The sequence below is a fragment of the Trichinella spiralis genome (assembly GCF_000181795.1).
Source record: "Trichinella spiralis strain ISS 195 chromosome Unknown Scfld5, whole genome shotgun sequence".
Lineage (NCBI taxonomy): Eukaryota > Metazoa > Nematoda > Enoplea > Trichinellida > Trichinellidae > Trichinella > Trichinella spiralis.
In genome coordinates this window covers 3799219-3824835 of record NW_003526944.1, presented here as the reverse complement: position 1 = coordinate 3824835, position 25617 = coordinate 3799219, and the positions used below count along the sequence as shown (strand labels likewise).

General features: G+C 35.2%; 7 protein-coding genes across 7 annotated transcripts; 6 read left to right on the top strand and 1 right to left on the bottom strand.

Moving 5' to 3' along the window:
• Window positions 1–791: 791 nt before the first annotated feature.
• On the top strand, window positions 792–1647 carry Tsp_08329 (neural cell adhesion molecule L1.1). The gene is made up of 4 exons (XM_003375285.1): window positions 792–807; window positions 1172–1250; window positions 1348–1469; window positions 1571–1647. The coding sequence occupies exons 1-4, from the start codon at window positions 792–794 to the stop codon at window positions 1645–1647; spliced, it is 294 nt and encodes a 97-aa protein (XP_003375333.1).
• A 1164-nt stretch (window positions 1648–2811) lies between these two features.
• Window positions 2812–5359, bottom strand: Tsp_08328 (putative kinase domain protein). Its single transcript, XM_003375284.1, has 7 exons — window positions 5166–5359; window positions 4973–5109; window positions 4730–4878; window positions 4055–4298; window positions 3913–3976; window positions 3665–3824; window positions 2812–3594 (listed from the first exon to the last, which is right to left on the bottom strand). Exons 1-7 carry the CDS (start codon window positions 5357–5359, stop codon window positions 2812–2814), a joined length of 1731 nt encoding a protein of 576 aa, XP_003375332.1.
• A 379-nt stretch (window positions 5360–5738) lies between these two features.
• Window positions 5739–6123, top strand: Tsp_08327 (hypothetical protein). Its single transcript, XM_003375283.1, has 2 exons — window positions 5739–5790; window positions 5840–6123. Exons 1-2 carry the CDS (start codon window positions 5739–5741, stop codon window positions 6121–6123), a joined length of 336 nt encoding a protein of 111 aa, XP_003375331.1.
• Window positions 6124–7307: 1184 nt separating this feature from the next.
• Window positions 7308–8151, top strand: Tsp_08326 (transmembrane protein 188). Its single transcript, XM_003375282.1, has 6 exons — window positions 7308–7344; window positions 7395–7466; window positions 7565–7638; window positions 7771–7880; window positions 7936–7990; window positions 8110–8151. Exons 1-6 carry the CDS (start codon window positions 7308–7310, stop codon window positions 8149–8151), a joined length of 390 nt encoding a protein of 129 aa, XP_003375330.1.
• A 228-nt stretch (window positions 8152–8379) lies between these two features.
• Tsp_08325 (bone morphogenetic protein 7) lies at window positions 8380–11727 on the top strand. The gene is made up of 10 exons (XM_003375281.1): window positions 8380–8391; window positions 8968–9149; window positions 9206–9400; window positions 9726–10016; window positions 10068–10213; window positions 10280–10444; window positions 10562–10638; window positions 11068–11317; window positions 11407–11483; window positions 11632–11727. Exons 1-10 carry the CDS (start codon window positions 8380–8382, stop codon window positions 11725–11727), a joined length of 1491 nt encoding a protein of 496 aa, XP_003375329.1.
• A 1219-nt stretch (window positions 11728–12946) lies between these two features.
• Tsp_08324 (hypothetical protein) lies at window positions 12947–15141 on the top strand. The gene is made up of 7 exons (XM_003375280.1): window positions 12947–13025; window positions 13109–13410; window positions 13747–13787; window positions 13998–14121; window positions 14438–14527; window positions 14697–14720; window positions 15031–15141. The coding sequence occupies exons 1-7, from the start codon at window positions 12947–12949 to the stop codon at window positions 15139–15141; spliced, it is 771 nt and encodes a 256-aa protein (XP_003375328.1).
• Window positions 15142–15392: 251 nt separating this feature from the next.
• Window positions 15393–25396, top strand: Tsp_08323 (serine/threonine-protein phosphatase 2B catalytic subunit 2). Its single transcript, XM_003375279.1, has 12 exons — window positions 15393–15711; window positions 15781–15905; window positions 22714–22825; window positions 22886–23031; window positions 23104–23243; window positions 24162–24239; window positions 24311–24405; window positions 24466–24591; window positions 24647–24724; window positions 24792–24876; window positions 24936–25033; window positions 25092–25396. The coding sequence occupies exons 1-12, from the start codon at window positions 15393–15395 to the stop codon at window positions 25394–25396; spliced, it is 1707 nt and encodes a 568-aa protein (XP_003375327.1).
• Window positions 25397–25617: the final 221 nt, after the last annotated feature.

The window sequence follows — 25617 nt, the reverse complement described above, 5'->3', positions numbered from 1 at the left end:
GGGGGAGAGTTTGTGTAGAACAGCACAATGTGTGGGTTTTTTTGGGGCTCGTTTTGGCGCCGTTACGACCAAAGACTTTCTTTAGGGGACAAAGACGGATACATCCATCTTCGGCCGCGGACAGTATGGGCTTCCATTAGCTCTGTTTTTTGGGTTGGCGCACATTTTTTGGTTTTTTTGAAATATCTCAATTTTTTTGTTTGGGCTATTTTTTTTTTCGTGGGTAGCGGGCTGGTCGGTGGGAGCCCAAATATATCCGAGGGTAAGGCAGGTTTTTCATGGGGTTGGTTTTCATAAAAAAAAATTTAAAAAAACAACAAACATTTCTTTTTGGATTTTTTCTTTACAACTATTTGGCTTACTACTTCCTACTAATAAAAATTAATAGCTGTAATGATTTTTAATATTTTTTTCGGGGGGGGGGTCTTCCCCCCCCACACACAAAGGGGAGGGTGGTTAAATATCTTATATAATCATCTCATTTTTTTTTGTTTGAAAGGAATTTTTTGCAGCGAAATCTTTTTTTTGCTGTGATTTTGCGCAACAGTTTGTGACAAAGTGCATTTGTTTTTATGTTTGCTTCGGTAGATTTATGATGTAGAAAAATTATGATTGATAAAAATTGTTAATAGTGAAAATTGTCATTTTCGTAGAGAAGTGATTTTGCTAGACAAAAGCTGGTTTTTTCGAAATAATTAGTGTTCGACGTGAAACATTGACTACATACAATGTGACGAATTTGCTAAATTTTAACATGTTTTTCATGTTTTCTCATTTTACAGCAGTTACACATGATACTTATGGGGTGTATGTATGTAATAGATAGAATTTTGAAATTATGACTCTTTGTTTGTTACATGGTCAGTAGTAGATGAATGATCAGGAAGTGGGATCATTTTTCTTGGTCTTTTTCTTTTGGTTGGATTCAATTTTCACGCTTTCATTATTATTGTTGCAAAACATTGTGCGTGCAGTGCTTTCATCAAATGACATACATACATGTGGTGAGGGATATTTTTAGAATTTGCAATGTATAATCATCAGAGAATGACGTGAATTATTCTGATCGAAAAAAGCCCATCTTTCATTTATTTACATTTTAAATTTTTCATACATTATTGCCATAATTTCGACATGTAAACTAAATTAATCTTTTGTTTCAATTTTTCAGTGTCAGCTAAAGAAAAAGAACAAGGTAGAGAACCTATGTTGAAAGATGATAAAGGCTTTGGAGAATATACTTATCCAGAGTAAGTGTTTTAGTTTTTTTTTAATTTCTTATGAATTACAGCGAATTGAATTTGTCTTTTTTTTTAATAATTGTTTGCCTATTTTTGTTTTGTTCAGCTCCATGACTGATGATCGACGTTCTCTGGCTGGTGGAAGCAAAGGTGAATCGGAAACTGACAGCATGGCTGAATACGGTGATGGTGAAACTGGTCGTTTCACTGAAGATGGTTCTTTTATTGGTATACATATTATACATATACAGCTAAATAATAGTTTTTTATTAATGTGATCACATAATCTTTCAACTTTTATTAAGAAAAAAACGTTCCTTATATTACAGGTCAGTACGGTAATCCGAAATACATCGGTGGTGGTTCAACAGACCGAACAAACCCAAACTTATCGACATTTGTGTAAGCAACATAAAATGTAAGTTTATTGTATTTTTCAGAAAAAAAATTTACATTAATTGGTCAGTTGTTTATTGGGAATATTATTTATTTATAGGTTGATGATTTGAGAGTGGTGTTATTGTATTCTGCTGTTGTTGTGGTTCATTCAGTTTGTCTTCTTTCTGTTCTTTTGTTTTTTGTCTGCAACGCCTAGTAGCTTGCATCCTCACGGGAATTTCTTATTCTACTCCATTATTACATTTGCGCATAATATTTTTGAATAAGTATGAGGTTTTTCTTCGATGAAATTCAACATGAAAATGTTGAATGAATGTACCACTCATTGCATTGTTTTTTCTTCTATTTTTCTGTTTAGGCTTTTTCATTTTACTTTTTTTCGCTTTTCATGTGCACTTTATTCTTCATTTGAACAGATTATTTGATATCCGAATAATAGTTCCATGAAAATAAGGTTCATGAGTATCAGAATCAATGAATGAATGAGAGCAGTTTTTGCTCTTCGTTCATTTCTACATATTTTCTTCAGTTTTGGTTTTTTTATAGCTGTGTCAACTTGCTGCTTTTCTGCGTATTTTGCTTTTTTGTTTGTTTGTTGCTTTTTTCACCGCTCGTTGACTATTTTTTTCTTCATTCAGCGATGCAAGATTTTTTTTCCAACGGTGGCAACCAGATTGCCGTTATTGTCACTTTTTTGTTTTACACAATTTTTGATACATGATATGTACATATAGCGTTGTTTACAGTATTTTTTACGCATTGGCGTACTGGCTTTTTTCTATTCTGCTAGAATCGATGATTCATTTATTTTCAATTCAAAAACAGTTATTCGTTTAGCTAGAACCACTGTAAACGTTAAATCGGTTTTCCATTTTCTTCTTCTTCTTCTTATTATATTCAGCTGAATTTCTATATGTCCACTGCCGCCATTTAGTAAATCACTGTGTATCATTTGCATTTCACAAGCTGTGTAGAGTTAGTAAGTATTATTATCGTGCGTATTTAAAATTCTTTTCTTATTTACGCTAAACATTTTTTACACACACACACACACACGGTGAAAATTTTGAAATGGCGATTTATTTTTTTCTGAAAACAAGCAAATGTCCTTTTTTGTGATGAAAAATGGAAATAAAAAAAGTATTACATAACAAAATGAAAACACCGGCTGTCATTGATGAACATCGCAACTGTAAGCAGATTGGGATGTGGCTGAATCGATGGTTGTGTCTGTAGTGGTGGTGATTGTAGTCGTATTTGTGTTGTTGTTCTGCTGGTGGTACTGGTGCTGGTGGTGGTCAACGGTGGGAGTTTTGGCTTTCGATTTCATCTGCTTGACCGCTCGAATGTAAGGTACAAGGCGCGACAACGGAGATGCGCAAGTGAGGAATGGGTGCGCAAGCAGCTGCTCGGCCGTGGCACGTTCTTCCACATCCACGCAGAGGCAACGGTCGAGAAAGTCCACAAAGCTAGCTGACAGACGGTCGATTTGCTTAATTTCCGGCTTGCCGTGCTGCGCGATCAGGTAAAGCGCCTTCAGCGGGGCCTCGTTCAAATAGGGCGGTTCGCCGTCCAACATTTCCAACGCCATGATGCCCAAAGACCAAATGTCTACTTTGTGATTGTACTGTTTACGGTTCACAACTTCGGGCGCCATCCAGTAGGGCGTGCCGACCATTGTGCTGCGCTTGCTGCGCTGGGGATTCAGCTGCGCACAGAAACCGAAATCCGTCAGCTTCACTGAACCGTCCAAGCCGAGCAGCACGTTGTCGCTTTTGATGTCGCGGTGAATAATCGAATGGCTGTGCAAAAAGTGCAACGCTTTCAAACATTCCAGCAAAACTGACGCAATCTGTCGTTCATCCAAAATTGTCTCGGTCACCACATCAGTCAGACATCCGCCTTCCAAATATTCCATCACTACCCAAAGATCATCATCTTCAACCAAAAAGCTCTAAAGGAAAAACAAAAATGAATCATTCATTCATTCATGTGATTTTTCTCTTTCTTATATTTTCACTCACTTCTAAATAGTTGACTAAATTTCGATGTCGATATTGTTTCATAACTTTGATTTCGGTCAGTAGCATTTCCTTTTTCTGTTGTGCTTTGAAATCCATGCACTTTATCGCCACAGTCTGTTGCGTCAATGGATTCTTTGCCAGATAAACTTTTCCACTAGCACTTAACACAAATTTCACATTCTTACATTGTCGTTCATTAGATATTTAAATAGTTGGGATATTTTTTTCTGCAATTTTATTCTTCTTACCCGCTTCCAATTTTCGATATAAATTCATACTTTTCCGACGGATTTTCCGGCGACACTATCGATTCTGCAAACAGTAGTAGTAATAGTTAGTTGATGGGCAAATTAATGGATTTTCTCCACATTAGAATCAACTGCTGCTCACTTAGTTCTTCTAAAATTCTACTATCCCGTGTGGACAGTACTGCTGCAGATTGTTTCCGTTCAGCTACCGTTTCCGCATCGTCGGCACTAATTTTCCTACACTGCTCTCCAGATTGGCACTGTCCACTGGATGATGATGATCTGGATTGTTCGTTTAAAGTTGGTTGCACTGCAGCCGGTAAATTTTCTGTCACTTCATTATTGATTTGCCTTTGTTTGGCTTGTTGAGCAAAAATATTACGATTCTGCAAAAGAACCACAGCTAAAATCTTCTGCTCACACTACTTTGGATCATCATCCGTGAAAATCGAATGATAAACAACAACAGCTTCAACGAACAATGAGATTCAAAATGGCAATCTTACAAAACTGTCGCCTAAGAGCTCGTTATTCTACTAACGGTGTCAATCAAAGCTGCTTTTCCGGTTCAAATACAAAAGAAACGTTTTCATTTTCCCAGCCAATTATTGCTGGCTGCTTCACCCGATGGAAACATGAATAAGTGCGCTTGACCGGACTAATTATGTGACTAATCTATTGTTCGCTAGTCTTTTCACTAGTAAGCTATACACATCTGTGCTAATATTACAATGCCCTCCCTATCCTCTCTCTCTCTCTCTCTCTCTCCAATTCTACTTTCTCACATTTCTTCAATTAATAATGAATTATCTGAAACCTGCGGCTTTGGAGGCAACGGTGGCGGGGTCGGCCGTTGTTCCAACTCTTTCACTTGTGGTTCATGATGAACGAATTTCGCTTGCTGAATGATTGGCTCCGTGTCGGTTCTTACGGACAACGGAGGTGAACAGGTCTCCGGATCAACATCTTACAAAAATAGTATTCTTCCGTCACAGATCAAAGTCAATGCAAAGGCAATAATGGATAAGAACAATAAGCAAAACAAACAACATTCACTAACCGATTAGATCGTCGTCAGATTGAGTGATACTGTCCTTTTGGATGAGAAATTTTGTCGGCTGCTTACGTTTGATGCTTGTGGCGTAAAATTTCAACGCGTGCACCACAGCTCGAGGATTCTTTTTCTGATCCGCTTTGCTAAAAGGGACGAAATTCAAAAACATTGTGAGATAGATTGAATTGTCTATTTATACCTGATTTGCGTGTGCAACAACTTCAACCAAGGTTCCGGCACTCCGCTGAATTCTCCAGTCTGTTCGTTGTAGCCGACGTGGAATTCGTGTTTTGTATTGTACGGCTTGCTGATACGCACCGAATCTTCCGCATCGCTGCTTCCGGATTCCACATCACTTCCGGTTTTGAAAAAACTTTTCAAAATTGTGATCATATCCTTTCTTCCTCCTCCAACTCCTTCCTATTCTGGACGGCCGTGTTTCGAAGTTCAACGTTCCTTTCCTCCTGCGGACTATATATCTGACCAGCAGACGACGATGGTGGTGCAGAGATGTGAGAACGGAGAAAAACAAAACCCTGTAAAAGGATCCAGACGTGAAAGATAGGTACGTCGCTGTGCTTTTGCGTTGAGCATCAACGAAAGATACGATCGCCTGGTCGACCGGTCCGGTGACCTTGGCAAGCCGCGGCGGTGAAGAGAATTATCGTTTGACAGAAAAGCGAAAATGAAACCAGGCGAACAAGAGAAAAGATTTTTCTCAATAAACACGCAAATACCCCCTGCTGGTGTGAAAATAAAAACAGCAGTAACAATGAAGCAATGCGAAAAAGCAACGACAGGAAACGAACTGAATCCCACCACTGGTAGGTAACACGACGACTACCTGGTGAACAGCTGGCGATAGCATTTCAGCCGTACATTTTGTAACAAATGACATCGAAATTGGAAACTGTTCAAACGGATTTTTTGTTCCATTCCAATGTTTAAAATTAAATCCAATAAAAATTACACACCACGGAAACAAGAGAGAATGTGTTTCGCACACTAACAAAAAAAGCTCATCGATGAGTCATCAGTTGTGCAGCTGCAACGAATGTCGGCTGTCTGAACGAGCAACTGAAACGGAGGGAGATGGAAAATTGGCATATGGTGTGTGGTGTTTGTTCGACGCACGCCCCAACCACGCACAGGACTGACTACTGGTGGTAGTGGCAGCAGGCTTGTGGCAATTTATAGTGTCAAATGCCTATTGGAAGCACGTTCCGCAAAATGAATAAAACAATCTGCCCCCACAAAATCAAAATACCCGCATCCGGGTAGTTTTCCTCTGGTCGCTTGTAAGTCGATTTTTTATGGCAACATAACAGAAAAAAAAGTTGATTTCGAACAACCAGCTTTGAATTGTTTGAAAGCAACATTGAAACAAAAAAAGGGAGAAAATAAACAAAACTGACCAAAAGCGTGTCGACCGAATCGAATATGGAAAGGTGAATTTTTCAAACTGTGGAAGAGCTTTGTGAAAATACGAAAAATTCAGTGAAAACTGAACAAAATGGTGAGTGAAATAGTGATGGAATTGACAACCCAAACAACGTTGCTGGCAAAAATATAATTTTAAACAATACTTTGTCAAAAAAACGTGGAACAAACTGTTTGTCCATTGATCAACATATTTGTGCACCCAAACAATATCAGTACCAACTTCTCACTTGGCCTTATTTTAACTAACTATATGTACAGTAAACTCATTTGCAGGTTGTATGTGCAAGAACAATTTGATAATTGGTCTCGGATGGAAACCTGTTCTGTCGTGAATTTTTTCCAACACATTTATTTCCAATCACTGAAATGTATCTCTTGTCATTCAATATTTTGAACTTTGAAATTTGCTTCGATTTTCATCATTCATCGGCTCATAATTTGCTTCTTTGTTAACGTCAGATTATTTTATTGAAAGTAACACGAGCAGCAAACAGATTATCCTATTACGAACAATATTTTTGCTTCATAATTAACTACTTTAACTATTACTAGTAAATTTATATTACTCGTTTTATTTGTTCATTTTTATTATAAAAATTACACTAATTGAAATTAAAAAATTTTTCATTTTCTTCTTCTCATATCATTACTTGCCAGAATACTGCAGTTTAAAAAAATATATTTTCTCCATTGCATTTTCTCATTTCTTATTGTTTTCTCAAATGAAATATCTAGATCATAGTTTTTACCTGATGATCAATACCGTAAGTGACTATCTCTGAACTGGTGCGTCATGAACTTGTGGTGAACCCATTTGTTTATTCTGTTTCTAGTGTATTTTAGCGAGGCGTATTCTTTGATTTTAAAATGTGAAAACATTCTGATTTATATATTTAAAATGCACAGAGTTCATTTGGAATCCGATACATGTGATGGTCAGTTGAATTGGTGGTGTTATTTTTGTTGATCGAGGGAACTTTTTCAGATCTCAAAGCTTTCGAACGGCGTCTGATGGAAATCATAGCTTGCATGCAGCCAGCCGCTAAGAAATGGCGAGGTAAATGTTTCATATGAAGTTGTTTTGTTTTGTTTTTCTTGCTTTGTAAACATTATTTGCGTAATATACTAAAATACTATTTGATTTCTTTTTCACAGCAATACTTGCTGTTGTGCTGTCATGTCTTGTTGTTAGCAGTTGTTTGTGGCTGGCTGATCCGCATCTTTCCGAGGTAAGCCGGTGTTCGATTTCTGTCTTCCAGCACGGCTCTGCTTTTGAAATTTGCAGCTGCAATCTAATTTTCAAAAAAATTGTTTCAAAATTGTGTTTTTAAGCAAAAGAAGTGATTTGATGTTTTTTAAAGGAAAATCTAATCGATTCCTTGAAAAGGAATACATTCTTCAGTGCCAGCTTTATTGTGATGATCATTCTTCTACTTTGCGGTATTCATAGACGGGTCGTTGCACCTTCGATGTATGAAAAATGCTGCAATTTGGAATGACGATTTTTGACGATATTATTTTTATAGAATGGCTGCCAGATGTCGTTCCGTGTTGGCGGAATTCAATTTGTCTTGTGATGACGTAAGTGTTATTTCAATTGTAAATGTTGCATTTATCGAAAATTGATTTATTTTCTAAATGTACAATTGTGATTGATGAATTTTTTAACAGACTGTGCTTAGTCACTTTATTTATTTTAGAATGGAAAATTGAAATTGAAAATCCATCCATATTCACCCTGACATGCCGCTCAATGGATTCGTTTGCTGTGTGTTGCCAGCAAAGATTAATTTATTTTCTGTGACTGCGCCAAATATCATTACTTGCTTTTAAATTTTCTTACTATAAAAAAGTCACAATTGACTATAATTATTTAAAGTTTTTCTGTCCTGAAGAGTGCCACAGCTAAAAATTTAATAAAGAATGAATTTATTAATGACGCGTTAATTCTCGACTTTCTTGATGGAAAGATGGCGAGGAAAGTAAATAATTGTGCGTATGAATGCGTTGTTTTTGTGATAATCTTCGACCATTTTTCAAACAATGGCTTTGCTAAAAATTGCCAGCAGTTCAATAGGGCTACCATTTAACAAACTGCTTTCTGTCAGGTCTAAAAGTGAAATTGAAAATGGACAGATGAAAAAAATATTTTGTTTTTGTAAAACTTCAGTAATGAATTATTTTGCCTGCAATATTTCAAATTAATTGTTAAACTAATTAAGATACTAAAAAGAGACATTTGTACTTTCTTACTTACAGTATGCTTTATGAAGTTTTCGGTTTATTTACAATTGTCAATAAAGGAGCATGTAATGATTATCTTTTTGCAGCTGTTTTTTTATTTTTTAAAAATGTTTTTGTATAAATTATTGCATGACATCAATAAAAATTTTCGCATTATAGTAAACATTTTATTATTTGCTATGTAACGTTTACTTTGCATAGTTGGAAATTAGTGATAGCTAAAGTTTTGTTATTTTTTTCATTTTGATTTAATTAGTAAATAATATTTATGATATATTTTATTTCTCTCTGAAATTGGTTATTTTTTATTTTAGTGCAAATTTATTGTTCATAAAATGACAACGGTATTCACATTATGTTGCTTATCAGTGGTTTTGTACACTGTTTTTGGTCTTGCACTGTCAAATCTTGCCAATTCTTTTAAGAATAATATTGCATCTCCTGTTTTCTATGCAGACAACGGATACGATAAAACTATTGCTTTTCCGTTGTTCAGGTATACAGATTGCATGCTTTTATTTAGATTTATCGATTTCACTTTTTCAATTTTAGAAATCGTGAAATGCAAGAATTTCAGACGGAAATTTTACATTTTCTTGGCTTAAACAAACCGCCAAATCCTAGTAAAGAACTGCGCTCACCGCATAGTGTTTTCTTGTCTCAGTACATGATTGACTTGTACAAAAACATACAATTTGAAACAGACGACAATGAAGATAAATTCTTTTATAATTCTCTTCCAGAAAAGTGAGTTAGTTCTTTTTATACTATAAAATCAATGTTCTGTTTTTAAGAATTTGAATTAGATAGAGATAGATAGATGGAGAATCGATTAATAGTGAGATGTGAAAATTGTTTTTTATTATTGTTTATTTAATTTTTTATGAGCACTTTTTAGGCAAATTATCATTCAAACCTTGAATTTTTAGAAATACGTTTTGCTATAAATGCAAAATGCAAAGAAAATAATTTTGATTCATTGAAATGTACTTTTGATTTTTACAAGTTTATTTAAAAGAGAAAACGAACTTCTTTACCTCAAGTAATTGCAAGTAAAGTATGCTTTTTTCAGATATTCTGCCCGATTCGACGTGGAAAACGCAAGCACTGCTGTAACTGAATGGGGTGTAGATCTTTTCGACTGGTCCGAAGCTGATACGATAATTAGCTTCGAGGATCACCAGTATGAAAAACAGTTTATGAATTATGAAGTACTGCTTCGATACAAATTCGACATACCGGAATTTCCGCAAAATTACCGACTTATAGGCGCAGAATTGCGTTTATTTTCCAATGCATCTTCTGTTAGTCGTTTGATAATTGGCAAGAATGTAAAAATGGTCATTTTTCGTGTTGATAACAAGTAAACGAGCGAATTTTATTTTTAAAAAAATGTATATGATATATTTTTAAGAAATGAATTGCATTTGGTAGCCGAAGTAATGCTTAACCAGCAACTTAAAGGTTGGACAGTGGTGAATGTTACTTCATGTTTGGAAGAATGGATTTCAAGTCCAGAAAACAATTTTGGTTTAGCTATAAGCTTGCTAGATACGAAAGGTGATTTAATATAATTGATGTGAATTTATTGAAATGAAAGAATGTTTTTGTTCCCTTTATATATAGGACGTTACTGGTCCGTAAATGATATTGGCGTAGCAGATTGTTTCATGGTCGGCTATTTTTCTGCTGACAACATCAATGCGCATCGACGAATAAAGCGTGATGCTTTTAAAACAGGTGGTGTTAGTCGAAATTTAAATAATGATATGGATTGGTCATCTGTTATTGGTGAGCATTTCAATGAAATTAAAAATTTCCATGTTTGCTATATGCTTAGGATTGCTATTGAACAGTACTTTATACAGTGATAAGTTCGTATTTTGAAGTTTTTTTCTTGTGATACAGGTATGGATACAAAATGGACCAGATCAGCATGTCAACGTCGAACGCTTTATGTTAGTTTTCGAGATCTTGGCTGGCAGGTAAGTTGGAATGATTTTTGAAATTAATGGAATGAATTTTCCATATGTTCATTTCTTATGAACTGAATATACTGTAGGCATGACTTTTATTGTCAGGTATTAATTTCAACACTTGAATAATTGAAGAAGATAGAATTTGTAAATTATTTTTATTTCAAAATATTTTCAAATATATGAAATTATTTTACAACTGTCGTGTAACATTAAACAAAAAAATGAAAATTCCACTAAAATTAGTATGCTAATGAATTAGATTTGTGTAAATTTCACTTAATTTTTCTATGTATTGTGTTTATCGGTAATTCAAGTTATCAATTTAGAGTAAATATAAAACAGTTGCCCTTGAATAAGTAATCTGTAATGAAATGAATTTTAATTTTTTTCAAGTATTTGAAATTTGTTTTTGATAATAGTAGATAATTTGTACAGGACTGGATTATTGCACCCGATGGCTATGCTGCTTATTATTGTTATGGTGAATGCTCTTTCCCGCTCAATGCTCATATGAACGCGACAAACCACGCAATTGTGCAAACTTTGGCTCATCTGATGAATCCTGGTCGCGTTCCAAAACCCTACTGTGCACCTACTAAGCTGTCTTCAATTTCAGTACTATATTTTGACGACAGTTCCAACGTGGTGTTGAAAAAGTACAATAACATGGTGGTCAAGACCTGCGGTTGCCACTGACATAGGTGGTATTCAATAATTTTATCCTGTTATCCTATCGAGTTTGCATATTTGCATGTTATTTTACTTACTTTTCAGCCGATCTCTTCAATGTAAATTATCTCATTTTAACAGCACAGCATACTAGTGCCTTTGTTATACATTTGCGGCTGTCCGTTTGAAGTGCTTTATCATTATTATTTTTACATTTCTTTTTACACTGCTGAGTGCCTTACTACTTACTATTTTTATATATTTATTTGTTATCTTATTGTTAATTTATACGTTTATTTTTTAACATTAAATTTTAAAAAACAAATTTAGGAAAATAGTGAAGAAATATATGTTAGAGATTTTCAAAACGATAGGTCCAATAGGAAGGAGTGCGAAGTGCGGATGAAACGTAGCTTGTTTTTGTGAAATTTGAACTGTCATCAGTTTTGTTGAACAAATAGGGTGAAATCAATTTCTCCCCTTGCAGATATGTCATGTCTTTGAACAACTCATGTTCCCAGTAGCGTGGCTGCACCGGTGGTCGACCGTAGCTGATCGCTTGTTGCTCTTTTACACGACTGACCGCCGCGTCGAGATCCCAGTCGAAATAATCCGGATCATTGTTCCCATAGCGACTGTAGTAGCGTCGATTTCCATAAACGTTGGTTTGTTCGTAGAGGGGCTTGTAGAACGTGCCCGTGGTCTTGGCCACCCAGACGTGTTGGGGCGGTGGCGATGAGCGGCACCGGAAACGGTGCCTGAAATGGTAGCTGTCAGCGGTTTCGTCTGTAGTGTCGCTCGTCTGCGGACCAATGCCTCGGTCGACCACCTCGTCAGGGGCGGAATAGGTACCGTCGGCCGGATGTCTCAAATGACCACTGACCACCGCTTGCAAGTCGATCGTACTCTGACTTCGAATACAGTGTCTTTTGGCCGGTCTGTACGCATCTTTGATCATCTCTGTATAAAGTGAACCGGCACTACGACGAGTTTCGATCAAATCCATCTATTTCTATTTTAAACAGATATTCATTTAGCGCAGTTGGGGATGGATGGAAGATTTTATTTCAAAGTTCAACTGTTGCGTTGTTTATTTCATTGAGCAAATTTTACTGCATACGTAATCGATGAATGAATCAATCATGTTTCAACAATTAATTATGCCCACTGAAAGTTCAATGGACCCACTCACACAGATTGGAACAGTTGTTTGGAAAAATTTATAAAGTTTAAATGGAAAAAATCGAGGTGCGAATTTCGAATATTATAACAAACAGAAAGTATTGCTTGTTTATATTTATTTGGCACTAGAAAATGAAGTGTAAAAAATCCACAACCAATCACTGAGGATGGTGCTTTTGTCAGAAGCAATTTTTTGGTTCATGTTCAACAAGTTCTAGCATTTTTTGTTGATTGAAAATGTAACCCAAATAAACCAATACTCATGGGATGTGGAAATTGTCGAAAACGACAACACATACACAATTTGCGCCTTAATCTTTGGATGATGGAAGTTTGCTCGAAATATATATATATATGTATGCAAATATTTTCATTTTTTATAAAACTGTTCTGTTATTGTCAAGAATGATTATTACGACTTACTTGATGTGTAAGTGGTGCACAATCTGCTCGTTCACTGTTGATGAAGCTGCCAGCTGGTCGTTGGAAAAGTTGCAGCAATTGCGAGTATAAAATGCACAGAGCTCGCGCGACTGCTGCAAGTGAGAAAACAAAGCGGTCGGTCGTGTTGCTGCTGTTTTGCGTCGTCCTGTTTGAAATAATGAGCAGCAGCTTGAAATTGAAGGCGTTGCGCAAGATGCGGCGGAAAATCGACGTCCGAAACTAATTCTTCCTAGAGCTAAAACGACCGCCGTCGTGCAAGATGCTAATGTTAGCTTGCCAGCCGGCTGGTGTGCTCGCTTTGGTTTGTGTGTTGTTTGCGTGAAATGTTTTAGCCTGAGCATGCTTGTGTGCGGTGTTGTTGTATATTTGTTTGAAAAGCAAGTTGATTTCGATTCAAAGCGCTCACAGCCCGGATGTTTGCATCTATGCAACCGGTCGTGGAAATTGATGCACCAATCAACGGCGGAGATTTTGTTTCCTTTCGTTATTTTTTGAGGGGTAGGAGTGAGGGGCAGGGGTGAGACGAGTTGTATAGTTGAATGCTGCTGCTTTTTGAAATTCAAAGCATTCTGGACAAATGCATGTATTTTCTTCTTTCATTTTTAATTTTTGCCGTCTTCAACAGACACGACGGCTTGATCGAAACAAAATTATTCACCATGACAAACGATTGACATGGCTGAAAGTGGCGTTAATATAAATAAAATCGAACTAATTGTATATTGCAGAAAAAGCGAATTGTTTTCCTGAGAAAATGAATCATGACAAATAAATGAAATCAACTTTCGAACTTTTATTATAATTTGCATTTAAGTTAAGCGCACCCGACAACAATGCACTATTTGGCGTGTTTTCTTCTCGTTTTTTGATTAAAAAGAAACGCTTTTATTATAATTTTGCATTTGTTTGTTGTTGTTGTTCTTGATGCTTTCATTTTATTTATTATTCTTTTCCATTGCATATTTGTTGGAGAGTTTCGAACGAAAAGTAAAAGCTGCTGCTGATCAAGCTTAATTAGACTCTCAGAGATGAACAACAACTGAAACAACACATGGACGTCAACATTGAAGTGAGGAAAAAGCACAACAACAACAAACAAACAAACAAACAGCAGCAGCTACTACTACTTGCTACTGCTACTACTACTTTTCCAGAACAACAATAAACGCGTTGATGACTGAGCTTTTTCAGCCGGTAGGAACATTTTATTTTTTTTATCATGCCGATAAATGTTCTCTTTCTCTTGGAAGAATAAGTAAAGTTTTATTGATTTCAGCATTTTCCCTTGCTTAAAATGAATAGCATAATGTGCGTTCATTGAAATCAGCATATAATTCACGCTAAAGTAGTTTCCGCTGTTCTATAATAGCATTGAAATTATTATACTTGAAGTTCTTTTTTCATATTATATTATATTTTATTGAATCGTTGCCGCCAGATTGTTGTACTCCCATTTGTCCATTTCTACACTTTGTGTGATAAATTGAATTCAGAATAAAGGAAGATTCAGGTTCAGTGCACACATCGAGCAACTGTGCAAGCGCAGTTGATAAAAACAAGCAACCTTGCAAATAATTCAATTGTTACTATTGTTGTTCATGTTGAAAACAATGAAATTTCAAACTTTTAAAATTAGCATGATTCAAAATTATCTGACGCGTATTTAAGATTCGAAGTTTATTTCAATTTTTTGGGCGATCCAATAAGGAATAAAATTCGCGGAATAATTATAGTATTTGTTTAACATACTTGCAAATTTATATTTACAGTGTGCTCGTCAAATTAACGATAATGTTTGTAAAATTGTTGATTAAATTAAAATTTTTAATTACATCTTTCACGGTAATACTTTTTAAAAAAATAAGCAAATAATAAATGAATAACTAAATTTATATATATGTAAGCTGAATGACATTTCGATAAAAAATCATTTCTATTGATATTACTGCTTTTGGATTGAATTATTTGAATTTAAAATATAGACATTTTTAATTTGAGTTTAGCAGAAATGTTTCATTATGTTTTCCTTCGGAACTCAAACTTTGAATTCATGATTACTTTATAAATTAAACTTGCCAATCGAAATTCTTACTGTAGTGCTAGGCCAGCTGCTGCGAAAAATTGCTGAATTCGGGATTGGCAAACGTCTGTAGCACGCGCTTTTCACATCAGCTAGATTCGGCAGTCTACGCCGCGCGTGTTCCATTTTTCTAATTTCCGCTTTACCTGTTCTTCTGCTGCCGGTTTTGTTGAGCTATCTGAAGCGTCATTGAGGAGAGCTTGTTCGTTTCTTGGCAAGCTTGACAGCATTTTTATCCGTCATCGTATGAAGCCCTCTGCCACGCCCATAGCACCGACTCAGCTTCGGCCATGACTTCGGCTGTTCCGGATCGTGCAGCTGCGGCCGTACCCAGTGAACGGGTTATGAAAAGTCAGTGTTTTCTTTTTTTTCTGTTCGTTGCTTCATGTTATACTTGTTTTCAAAAATTCAAATCAACATTATCATTACTGTTGTTGTTTGTTTGTTTTCTGTTTGCTTTTGTTTTTATAATATAATTTTGTTTCATATTAATTTTTCAGATGTTCCTTTTCCGCCTTACCATCGTCTGACCACGGATGAAGTGTACGATAAAAAGACGAACAAACCCCGGCCTGATGTTCTCAAAGAACATTTTGTCAAAGAAGGCCGTATTGAGGAACAAGTCGCTTTACGTTTGATTGCTGAAGGTACTGCTTATCTCAAGCAAGAGAAAACTATGCTTGACATCGAAGCACCCGTTACTGGTAGATTTTAAATTCAAAAAATTTTCAAAAGATATTAATGTGTCTTGTTTAACTTTGTTTGTTTCCCAGTGTGCGGCGATATTCATGGTCAATTTTACGATTTGATGAAGCTATTCGAAGTTGGCGGTTCACCAGCTACTACGAAATATCTGTTCCTTGGAGATTACGTCGACCGAGGCTATTTCAGCATCGAGGTGAGAAAATGTTGTTTCCAAGTGTGTGTGTGTGTGTGTGTGTTTGTTGTTGTCATGCTCATTTGATGCTATAATAATAATCATAATAAGATGTGAATATAATTTGGGAAGCGTTTCTCAAAGTTGATCTGCACGTCATCGGGGCTGTCGTTGCGAAATAAATTTTCGCCTGAATTAAGGAAGAATGCAGGAACATATTTTCATACATTGCTTATCAAAAGTTTAGCAATTGTTCATTTTCTTTGTTTACTTGTTAATTACTTTTTTTTCTCAGTAACGAAAGCATTCGTTGAGGCTTCTAATCGTCGTAGGCTGTTTGTTGATGTTGACTGTTATGTTCGCAATATGTCTTTTATTTTTTTTCTCTTTTCACATGAAAAAAGCTTTATTTTGCAACAGGCAGTAATAATGATAATAATAATAATAGAATGTGCGATTTTTTTTCAGTTTTATACACTAATGCATATACATATATGCATGTATTTATGTTGTAGTTTTTTAAGTTCTTAGCGGTTGGCACCTCTTCCGCCGGCTAGATGGATCGGAATCGTTACTCATCGAATGATTGACGATTCACTTTGCAGCTAGTGACATGAGTTTGATCAAATTATACTCGTATCCGCTTGTCGCGTTTCTCCTCTAGCGCCCGGATGCCGCTTTAACCTCGAACAGGAGGCCACCCTTTTTTCCACCTGCTATTTCCGGCAAAGCTTTGTTTAGCGCTTCATTTGTGTGAATTTCTTTCTTTTCTCAATTTCTCAAACTTTCATCCGCTAAACTATATCTTTCAACAGTATTATTTATTTAACTCGATGTGGCGGGATTTTTTTTGAACCTGAAAATAGGGAAATTTAACGTTGGGGAAATGGAAAACAAAGGAAGCAGAACAAGAAAAAAGCATTTCCCTCTTCACGGATCAATTGAAAATAGAAATTGTCAGTTTCGGAACTTTTACCAAACATCAGCTTGTATAAGCACTTTGTTCTGGTTAATGTTCAATGTTCGTTCAGCTTTCAGTTGTGCGCTGTTACCAGCAGCAGTGTGCAGTGTTTAAAAATCAATGCTTAACTTGGCTTTCATCAGAACAGAGAAATTGTATCGATTCGTCGTTTGTGTAGATTTTTGCCTTTTTCGGTTTTCGTATTTCAGAAGAAAGGGAATTTTTTCGCTAGTATTTCTATGCAATTGAAATTTTAAATTTTCAAATCGAGCAGAAGGAAAAATTATTTTGTTTTCTTCAATTGCTGTTTATCCCATCAATATATATATGTATGTGTGTGTGTGTGTGTTGTAGAGTATCTGTTTTCCATTTTTATTTTCATTTCATTATTTCTCCTCCTTCTTTTCCTTTTGCTGCTGTTCCTGCTCCTCCTCAATTGCTTCTCACAACATCTGGTTGAGTTTGTTGGTTGCTTTTGCCACAAAGCTGACTAATGGTGGTTGTTGTCAGTTGCGTTTGCTTGCTCGCTTCTTCTTCTTCTTCTTCTCCTTATTTTCCCCTTTTTCATTATTTACTTCTTTGTCTATTATAGTGTGCTTTAGCATAAGCGCTTCTAACTAGCGCCCATATCTCTCACTCTCTTTCTCTTCCCAGCGAGCATGTGCCATTTGTTGGCTTGTAATTTCATCATTCTCTTCTACGCATTTACTTACTACTAGCTTTCTATCTCTGTTTCTCTCTTTCTTTCTCCAACTCAAACTTACTCTTTAGCTGCTGCTAGCAACTAATAGCTTTATGCTTTTCCGAGCTGTTTTGCAGCTGCGGAGAATGTATATAAGAATGTTAATAGTTAGTTAGTTAGTTAGTTAGTTAGTTATATATATATATACACCACATTTAACTCACTGATTTTCTAATTCTCATCTTCTCTTCTTATATTAGCCTGAGGTTCTGATCAAAAGCTGAACATGTGAATACAAAAAAAACAAAACTGAAAAAGTAATGATGCTAATAATTTTAATGCTTTTGCTTTAAAAACTAATTAAATTGCATCGTTCTATGATGCAATTTTGCGCATCAACTTGGTGGCACCTGGTAGATACAACGATTCTCTGTAGATTATTATTATTATTATTATCATTCAGTTTTATGCTTTTTGATTTCGTTGTTCAAAAAATGTAGCTATGTGAAGCATGTCGGAAATAAGGGAACAGAAGGAGAGCAAAAAAAAGAGAGAGAAATTGTTAAAAGCCGTCTTGTCTGCTGCACAATATCGGGCAGGTCGATAGGGGCGTTCGATTTTCACCCTACAGCTCGGCTGGTGACTTTTCCGCCCGGGTTGCGTGTTCGATGCAGAAGCAGCTTTTCCATTTTCAGTATTCAGACGAATATTAAATTAATTAGAAATGTAAAAATTATTTTTAACAACTCATGCTGAACTTCCCCTCCCCCCACTTTCCAAAAAAAATTTATATGCATATGGAAGATGATTGAAAAATTCGATTAACGTGAATGTTGTTGAAATGAAGAAAAAATTTGATAGATTTTTTTAATGATTAAAGATACTGCTCAACTGTTGATAGTAAGTTCAAATTGGAGTAGGAAAGTAGGTGAGAGAACAGTGTGGTGATAGGATAGAGATGGTAGGTTAATTTAATTTTATTATTTTTTTCTTAAATATATATATCCCATTTTATGTTATGGGCCGTTTGAAAATGAACAACATTATTTATTCTGACATTGGAATGGCAATTGATCAGATGGGGCAGCAGCAGTGTTTATTTGAAGTTGGGATTTGTGTGTTGTTGTTCATTCAGCATTGTATGTATTGCGTAGCGCTGGGCTGTGTTGGGTTTCAATTTTCTTCCTGGCACTCTTGGAAACAGTAGTTGGGAGAAAGTTAGCCGCGTTTCGTTCAATCGATGAAGTGACAGAGAGAAAATTAATGCTTATTGTTTGTTGTCTGCCGGCTTCTCCTTTTCGCATTATAGTCTCCGAAGGGCCTCTCTGAAGTGTTGCGAATTAATTTGTTCTTTCTGTTCCTTTTTTCCCATTCCATTTGGTCCAATTTTATTCACTTCTGATGAGATATTGGTTTTCATTTTGGAAATTGGAAGCAAATTGAGCAATTTTGCTTTTGCAAATTTTTTTTTTTGGAACGTTCAGAGGTGGAAGGGGTTTTTGGTGATGAAATTGCCACCAGAATTATTCAATGCCCAAATTTGCTCGGGATGTTTGTTTATTTCATTGTTTGGAGAAAGCAGAATGATCAAGGTTGTACAATTGATTGCTTCACAATGGTGTGCGAATGCCAATAATACATTGAAATTGTTGACATGATCATGTACATACGTGTGTTTGTTGTGGTCAGAATCATCTTTTGCATTCAGCATTTATTTATTATTTGAATGATTTTTCAAATTAAAAAAAAATTTTTTGAATAAATTCACTTCAACAATTGACGACGATCAAGCACAATTCTCACTCGGCTTGGCTGATTTGGAAACATTTTTCAACTTCTTTCAAATTCAACAACAGAAAATTTTGCTATTTTATTGTCATTTTTATGCATATTTAATTTAATATTCTGAAATTTAACGAAACTGTTGAAAAAGACGAAGAAGAAGCCCCTCTCCCTCCTCTCAAAAAAGTTCGATGCTTGCTTTGGATGAAAGCTCGGCGGCAGAAGCACACTTTGCTAAAAGAGACACGGTCCATTTTCCAGGCTAATTGAGCCACTTGTAAAATGCCACGCCCCGACTGGCGCGAACAATGGATTAGTCGGCTTGCCGGCATTTTTGTCCAAAAAGGCGATTTTATAATTGAAAAATTGTTGCCAAATGAGAAAAGTTGATTAACATTTGGAAAAACGAGAGAGAAGGGGAGGGAGAGGGAGCAGGTGCTGCAAAGCACGCCTCTGGCGATGTGTTGGTGATTTTAATCTTATCTAAAAGCGCATTTTCAAAAATGTTCATGGAAAATCTCTCTCTTCTTTTTTTTGCTAATCACGTAATGCGCTTCATCTGGTGAGAGTGCTGAAAAATGTCTAATAAGTGAGAGAGCTAACCGGCGGAAACTCTCTACGTATGTCTATGTGTGTGTGTGTGTATGTTAGAGGGGGAGGGAGGGATGTTGAGGGTACAGAAAAGAAGAAATAAGCGAGCAGAGCAATGAAATTGAACATACAATTAAATTGATTTGACAAATAGTAATAAATGTGAGAATTTTTATAATTCTATTTGATATACGAATAAATAATTGAAAACTTGTAACAGATATATATATATATATTGATTGGAATTTTACTTTTAATTTATTTATTAATGAAAAGGATTTTTGTTGTTGTTGTTGTTGTTGTTGTTGTTTCACTGGATGCGGTTCATAATAGCAGTGCATTCATTCATTGATGCTCTTTGTTTCTGTTACTTATCCATCGTTGTTCGTTCATTCATCATTGATTGCCACCATAGCGATTGATTTATCACAGTTGTTGTGGCTGTTGTTCACGCGTATTGTTTGTTTCACCGTTATTATTTAGTAGATTAAAAGAAGTAATAATTAATTTTACATTTTTTTATTTTGCACGTAATAAGTTTTCAACGACTGAAAATTATCGTGTAATGCATATTACAACTGACCAACTCTGAATGAATGAGGGAGGAGTGGTGGTGGTGAATTAAAATGAAGTGAAGAGAATTGAAAGCATTATAGTCGGCATTGGTTTCGATTAGCTGTCATCAGAGAACATTATCAACCAATGTAATTTATGTTACAATTAAGAACTGTTCCATTGTATTTTATTATTATTATTATTAGTTGTAGCATGTCTATTGTTTCTGTTGTATAATTTTCTTATTAAGTTTAATAATTCATGTTATTACTATTATTATTCTTTTTTTTTCTTATAAATAAATAGTTTTGTTGACAAGGTGTTGCAACAGCAATGCTTACTTGATCGACAAGTGGCAGATAAGTGACAAGTCAAGCATTTCATGTTTCTCTCTCTTATTGTGTTCCTCCTAATACATGATCGAACTGGCGTGAAGAGTGAATGACAATCTTTCACTCTTTCAAGCAGTGACTTTCAAGTTGGCACTTTTATTCGATTTTTATCTAGTTCTCTCTTCTCTTATTGAAACTTATTCTTGATCAAAGTACAAACTTCCACATTATTATTATTATTAATGAAGAAAAGTTTTTTTTTTCTTAAAATATTTTCCATTAAATAAAATAAATCAGTCATCATTGACTGATGCATACATGCAAAAGTATTTCTTTATTATTTTCATTTTCAAATTTCACATTATTAAGAATAAGATGATATATATGATACATCAGTGTAAAATATTTATAATTTTTGCATTGCATAATTTTTTTAAATTAACTTTTGGGTTTATTTTTTCCATTTCGATTGATTGATTTATTTTTCATTACATTTTTACGACAAACATTGTGAGAGTGTTTTCTGCGTCTGTTGCATTTATTAAATGTCGGGTTCAGAAGATGGCATATTTTACACATTTGATGAAACGATGAAAATTGATCCATTCTCAGCACTCTTATTCTGAGTGAGTGGATCGATCGGTCATCACTGTCAAGCTTCTTCATCTTCTGCTTCTGCTTCTTCTACTTCTCCTGCTTCTTCTGCATATTCCTCCATTTATTCGTGCTAGAACGATCTGTATTGGTGTCATGGGAGCAGTTTTATTAGCACCCAAGTGGATGCTTTGAACAACAACGATTGTCACCTGTGGAGTAATAACGAGAAATGGGTCTTCTTTTTTTTGTCTTCTTCGTCATCATCATCATCATCATTATCTTTTTTTATGTTAATAAAAGCACATAAAAAGGAAGAAGAAGGGATACTTTTGCTGCTGAAATGATTATTTTTCTTATGTTTTTCAGACAAATAATTTCCATCGTATATTCATCTACTATCTGTATATTTCTTTTTTTATGCTAATCGATCGTTAAAACGACACTAGACTTTATACTTGGGTTTTTTTTTCAATTTAATTACATTTCCAGTAAAGTGATCTGTGGAATTTCCGAGAAGCAATGCGAACATGAAATAATGCAAATTGGAAGAGAGGAAAAAATCCATTAAAACCAAATTATATTATTCTTATTATAAGGAAGGGATTATTGTCCATTTGAGATGTTCAGGCGTGATTTTTCTGCGCAATATTTGCAATATGAAATTATTATATTATTGTTAAACGAAATGAAATCAGAATATACGCATATGTCATTGCTTGAAAGCATTGCTTATTTTTGTCAAATTTTCTTTGTCCACTTTCAAGCTTGTTGACGCAAATTTAATCTGCACACTATTCAATCAACCTTTTTATGTGATAAAACTTGATTGTCAGTTCAAGCTTGTTGAAGTTGAATAATAAAAAGCTTCAATGGAGAAAGAGAGAGAGAGAGAGCTTATCAGAATAACTGAAATGAAAATATGCACAATTGTGCAACCACCTGCACAACAATGAATCTTTTTTCCCCTATTATGAAAGAAAGCATGCTTATCTTGTTGCTCAACAGAAAGAAGTTTTTTTACTTGGACTGCTATTATTTGGGGGTGGGGGGTTGTTTTTCTGTTTTTTATATGCAGAATGTAAATGCAAAATGTGAATCATTTTTTTTATTTCATAATAAATAAATTTCAAATTAAAATTGCAAAATATTTATTCATTGTAGTACTCTAGTATGATTGCAAAAATATTCAAATTGAATTGATAATGATCAATTGCTCGCATATTATACAAGCGTTGTTTGTTTGTACATGCTTTTTGAATAGAAAAGAGAAATATGCAAGCAGAATTTTGTTGCTTACGAAGAAAATACATTTTCATGTTTTCAATTTAGTGTGTATTGTATTTGTGGGCTTTGAAAATTTGCTATCCGAGCACGTTCTTCTTGCTGCGTGGCAATCACGAATGTCGTCATTTGACGGAATATTTCACCTTCAAGCAAGAATGTACTTCATTGTTTATTTGTTTGTTTGTTTGTTTGTTTTTTTCAATTCGTGTCAATTTAGGTAAAATTAAATATTCTGAAAAGGTGTACGATGCGTGCATGGAATCGTTTGATGCGTTGCCGTTGGCGGCATTGATGAACCAGCAGTTTCTCTGCGTGCACGGCGGTCTTTCGCCGGAGATTCACAGTCTCGACGATATCAAGAAGGTATTTATTGATTGCATGATGATTTTTTGCACATTTGAATCATTTTTTTTCAATTTGCTTCTTTGTGTTTAGCTGGATCGGTTCCGAGAGCCGCCGGCTTTTGGTCCGATGTGCGACTTGCTCTGGTCTGATCCGTTGGAAGATTTCGGCAACGAACGCAACTCGGATCAATTTTGTCAGAATTCTGTTCGAGGATGCTCATATTTTTACAGGTTTCTATTTTAATAATATATATATGTGTGTATTAATTTTCAAAAAAAGAATATTTTTTAGATTCATGTTTAATGATTTAATACTTTTAAAGTTTTCTTTAGTAATATTTTTTGCATAGCATTTGGCAGCTTCTTTGTTGTTTTTTTCCAGTTAATTACATGAAATAAGCATAATGAGAAAATATATATTTTGTCATTTTATCATAATTATTTTTTGTATCAACGGTGACTTAAGCACGTGCATATATGTATATATAGGCTTTTATAGGCTGATTAGAGCCAGCTTTTATTTTAATATTATTTGTTCTTGACATTGACCAGTGTTATTTGCCAGCACACACTTCATTGCGTCATTTTTGTAGCAGTGCTGGATTAGAATATTTAATTTCAGCTGTTCCTTATGTATATACTGATGAAATTGATTTTGAACATGCACATAATTGAATTAAAATGCCAGTTACTAATTCAACTTTATTACTTTCATGATAATCACTGGTTTGTTGGTAATCTTCATTTTGAGGTCGAATTAACATTAATGAAATGGACAGTAATAACTGAAATGGAATAATAAGTTATCACTTGTGCAACTTAAGCTCTGTCGACAGTATGCTTTTAATATTGTGCTTAGCAAGGAAAAGGAAGTTTGGAGAAAGGGGGGAAATTTTTTGACAATGTCCAATTTTGATAAATTCACTTTGTAATTAATTCTGCCTAAAAGTGTAATTTGTTTAATACAATAAGATGTGCTTATTATTTTCGTCTTCAAATTATTGAGTGTTATAGCTATTTTATCCATAATCATATTATATATTAATTAATTAATTAATTGCAGTGAAAATGAAATGGAAAAAATTTTCCACTTAATTTCAACTTAATATTTATATTGAACGATGTGAATGTATTGTTTATTTGATTTAGCTATGCAGCATGCTGTGATTTTCTCCAGCACAATAACTTGCTGTCAATAATTCGAGCGCATGAAGCACAAGATGCTGGGTTTGTTTTGCTGTTTTATTTGATAATTATTGTTGTTTCTGAAATTGTAATTTTTAATTTTTCATTGCCAGGTATCGCATGTACAAAAAGAGTCAAGCAACGGGCTTCCCTTCTCTGATTACTATTTTTTCTGCGCCCAACTATTTGGATGTTTATAATAACAAAGGTTTTCTATTATTATGTTATTATGCGTGCGAAATAATAAGCGTTGCTTTTTAATTTATAGCTGCGATATTGAAATATGAAAACAATGTTATGAATATACGTCAGTTCAATTGTTCGCCTCATCCGTACTGGCTTCCAAATTTCATGGACGTCTTTACGTGGTCGCTACCTTTCGTGGGCGAGAAAGGTGATTCTACTTTTTTTGGTGTGATGGAAATTTTCATTATTGTTTTCAATTTCAGTGACTGAAATGCTGGTCCATTTGCTGAGCATTTGCTCCGATGATGAACTGATGCAAGATGGCGACGATACTTTCGAAGGTGAGCGTATGAACTGCTACGTTGATTGAAGCAATTTTATTTGTAATTTTAATTTTTTTCTTATTAGGTGGGGCACCATCAGCACGAAAAGAGGTGATTCGAGCTAAAATTCGAGCCATTGGAAAAATGGCTCGTGTATTTTCTGTGCTCAGGTTTGATTTGGTTTTCATTGTTTGTTTGTTTGTCTATTTGAAATTCGATTTTTAAACAGAGAGGAGAGCGAATCTGTGCTGGAGCTCAAAGGTCTCACCCCTACCGGTTTATTACCTTTTGGAGCCTTATCTGAAGGCCGTCGCTCATTGCAAATTGGTAAATCGCAGAGCTTGTGTCATATTCAACAACAGCATTATGTATGGTAATTTTGTAGCTCTTACTGGCGTATCTCCGAATCACAAGATCACGAGCTTTGAAGAGGCGAAACGTTTGGATCAGATCAACGAACGTATGCCACCGAACAGAGAAGCTGGTGAATTTGGAACGGTGAAATCTAGCACTAGTAACAATGGTCCGGTTGCCGCTGAAACATCTTGGAAGAATTCTTCCTCATCCCCTTCTTCCACATCGGCATCGTCGCCCAACGCCACCTCCTCTTCAACGCCTGCACGTTCGACGCCCAAGGCGGCCAATTCACCCAAAAGTGCCGGCACTGGTGGTACCGCAAACCGTGGATGAATTAACACTTGAACCATGGCATTCCATCCACAGATTCACAGTCTGTCTATCTACCTGTGAAAAGAAGCTTTGGTTTGCATCAATTTATTGTTGTTCTTTCTTTTTCTTTTTATTCAACTTTTTCTGTTTCTGCAAGCTAAGTAAGCTGTGTCTGCATTGTCAACTTTACTGCGACGACGTTCTCCACTACTCTCTCTTTCTCTCCAAATTCATAAATCCCA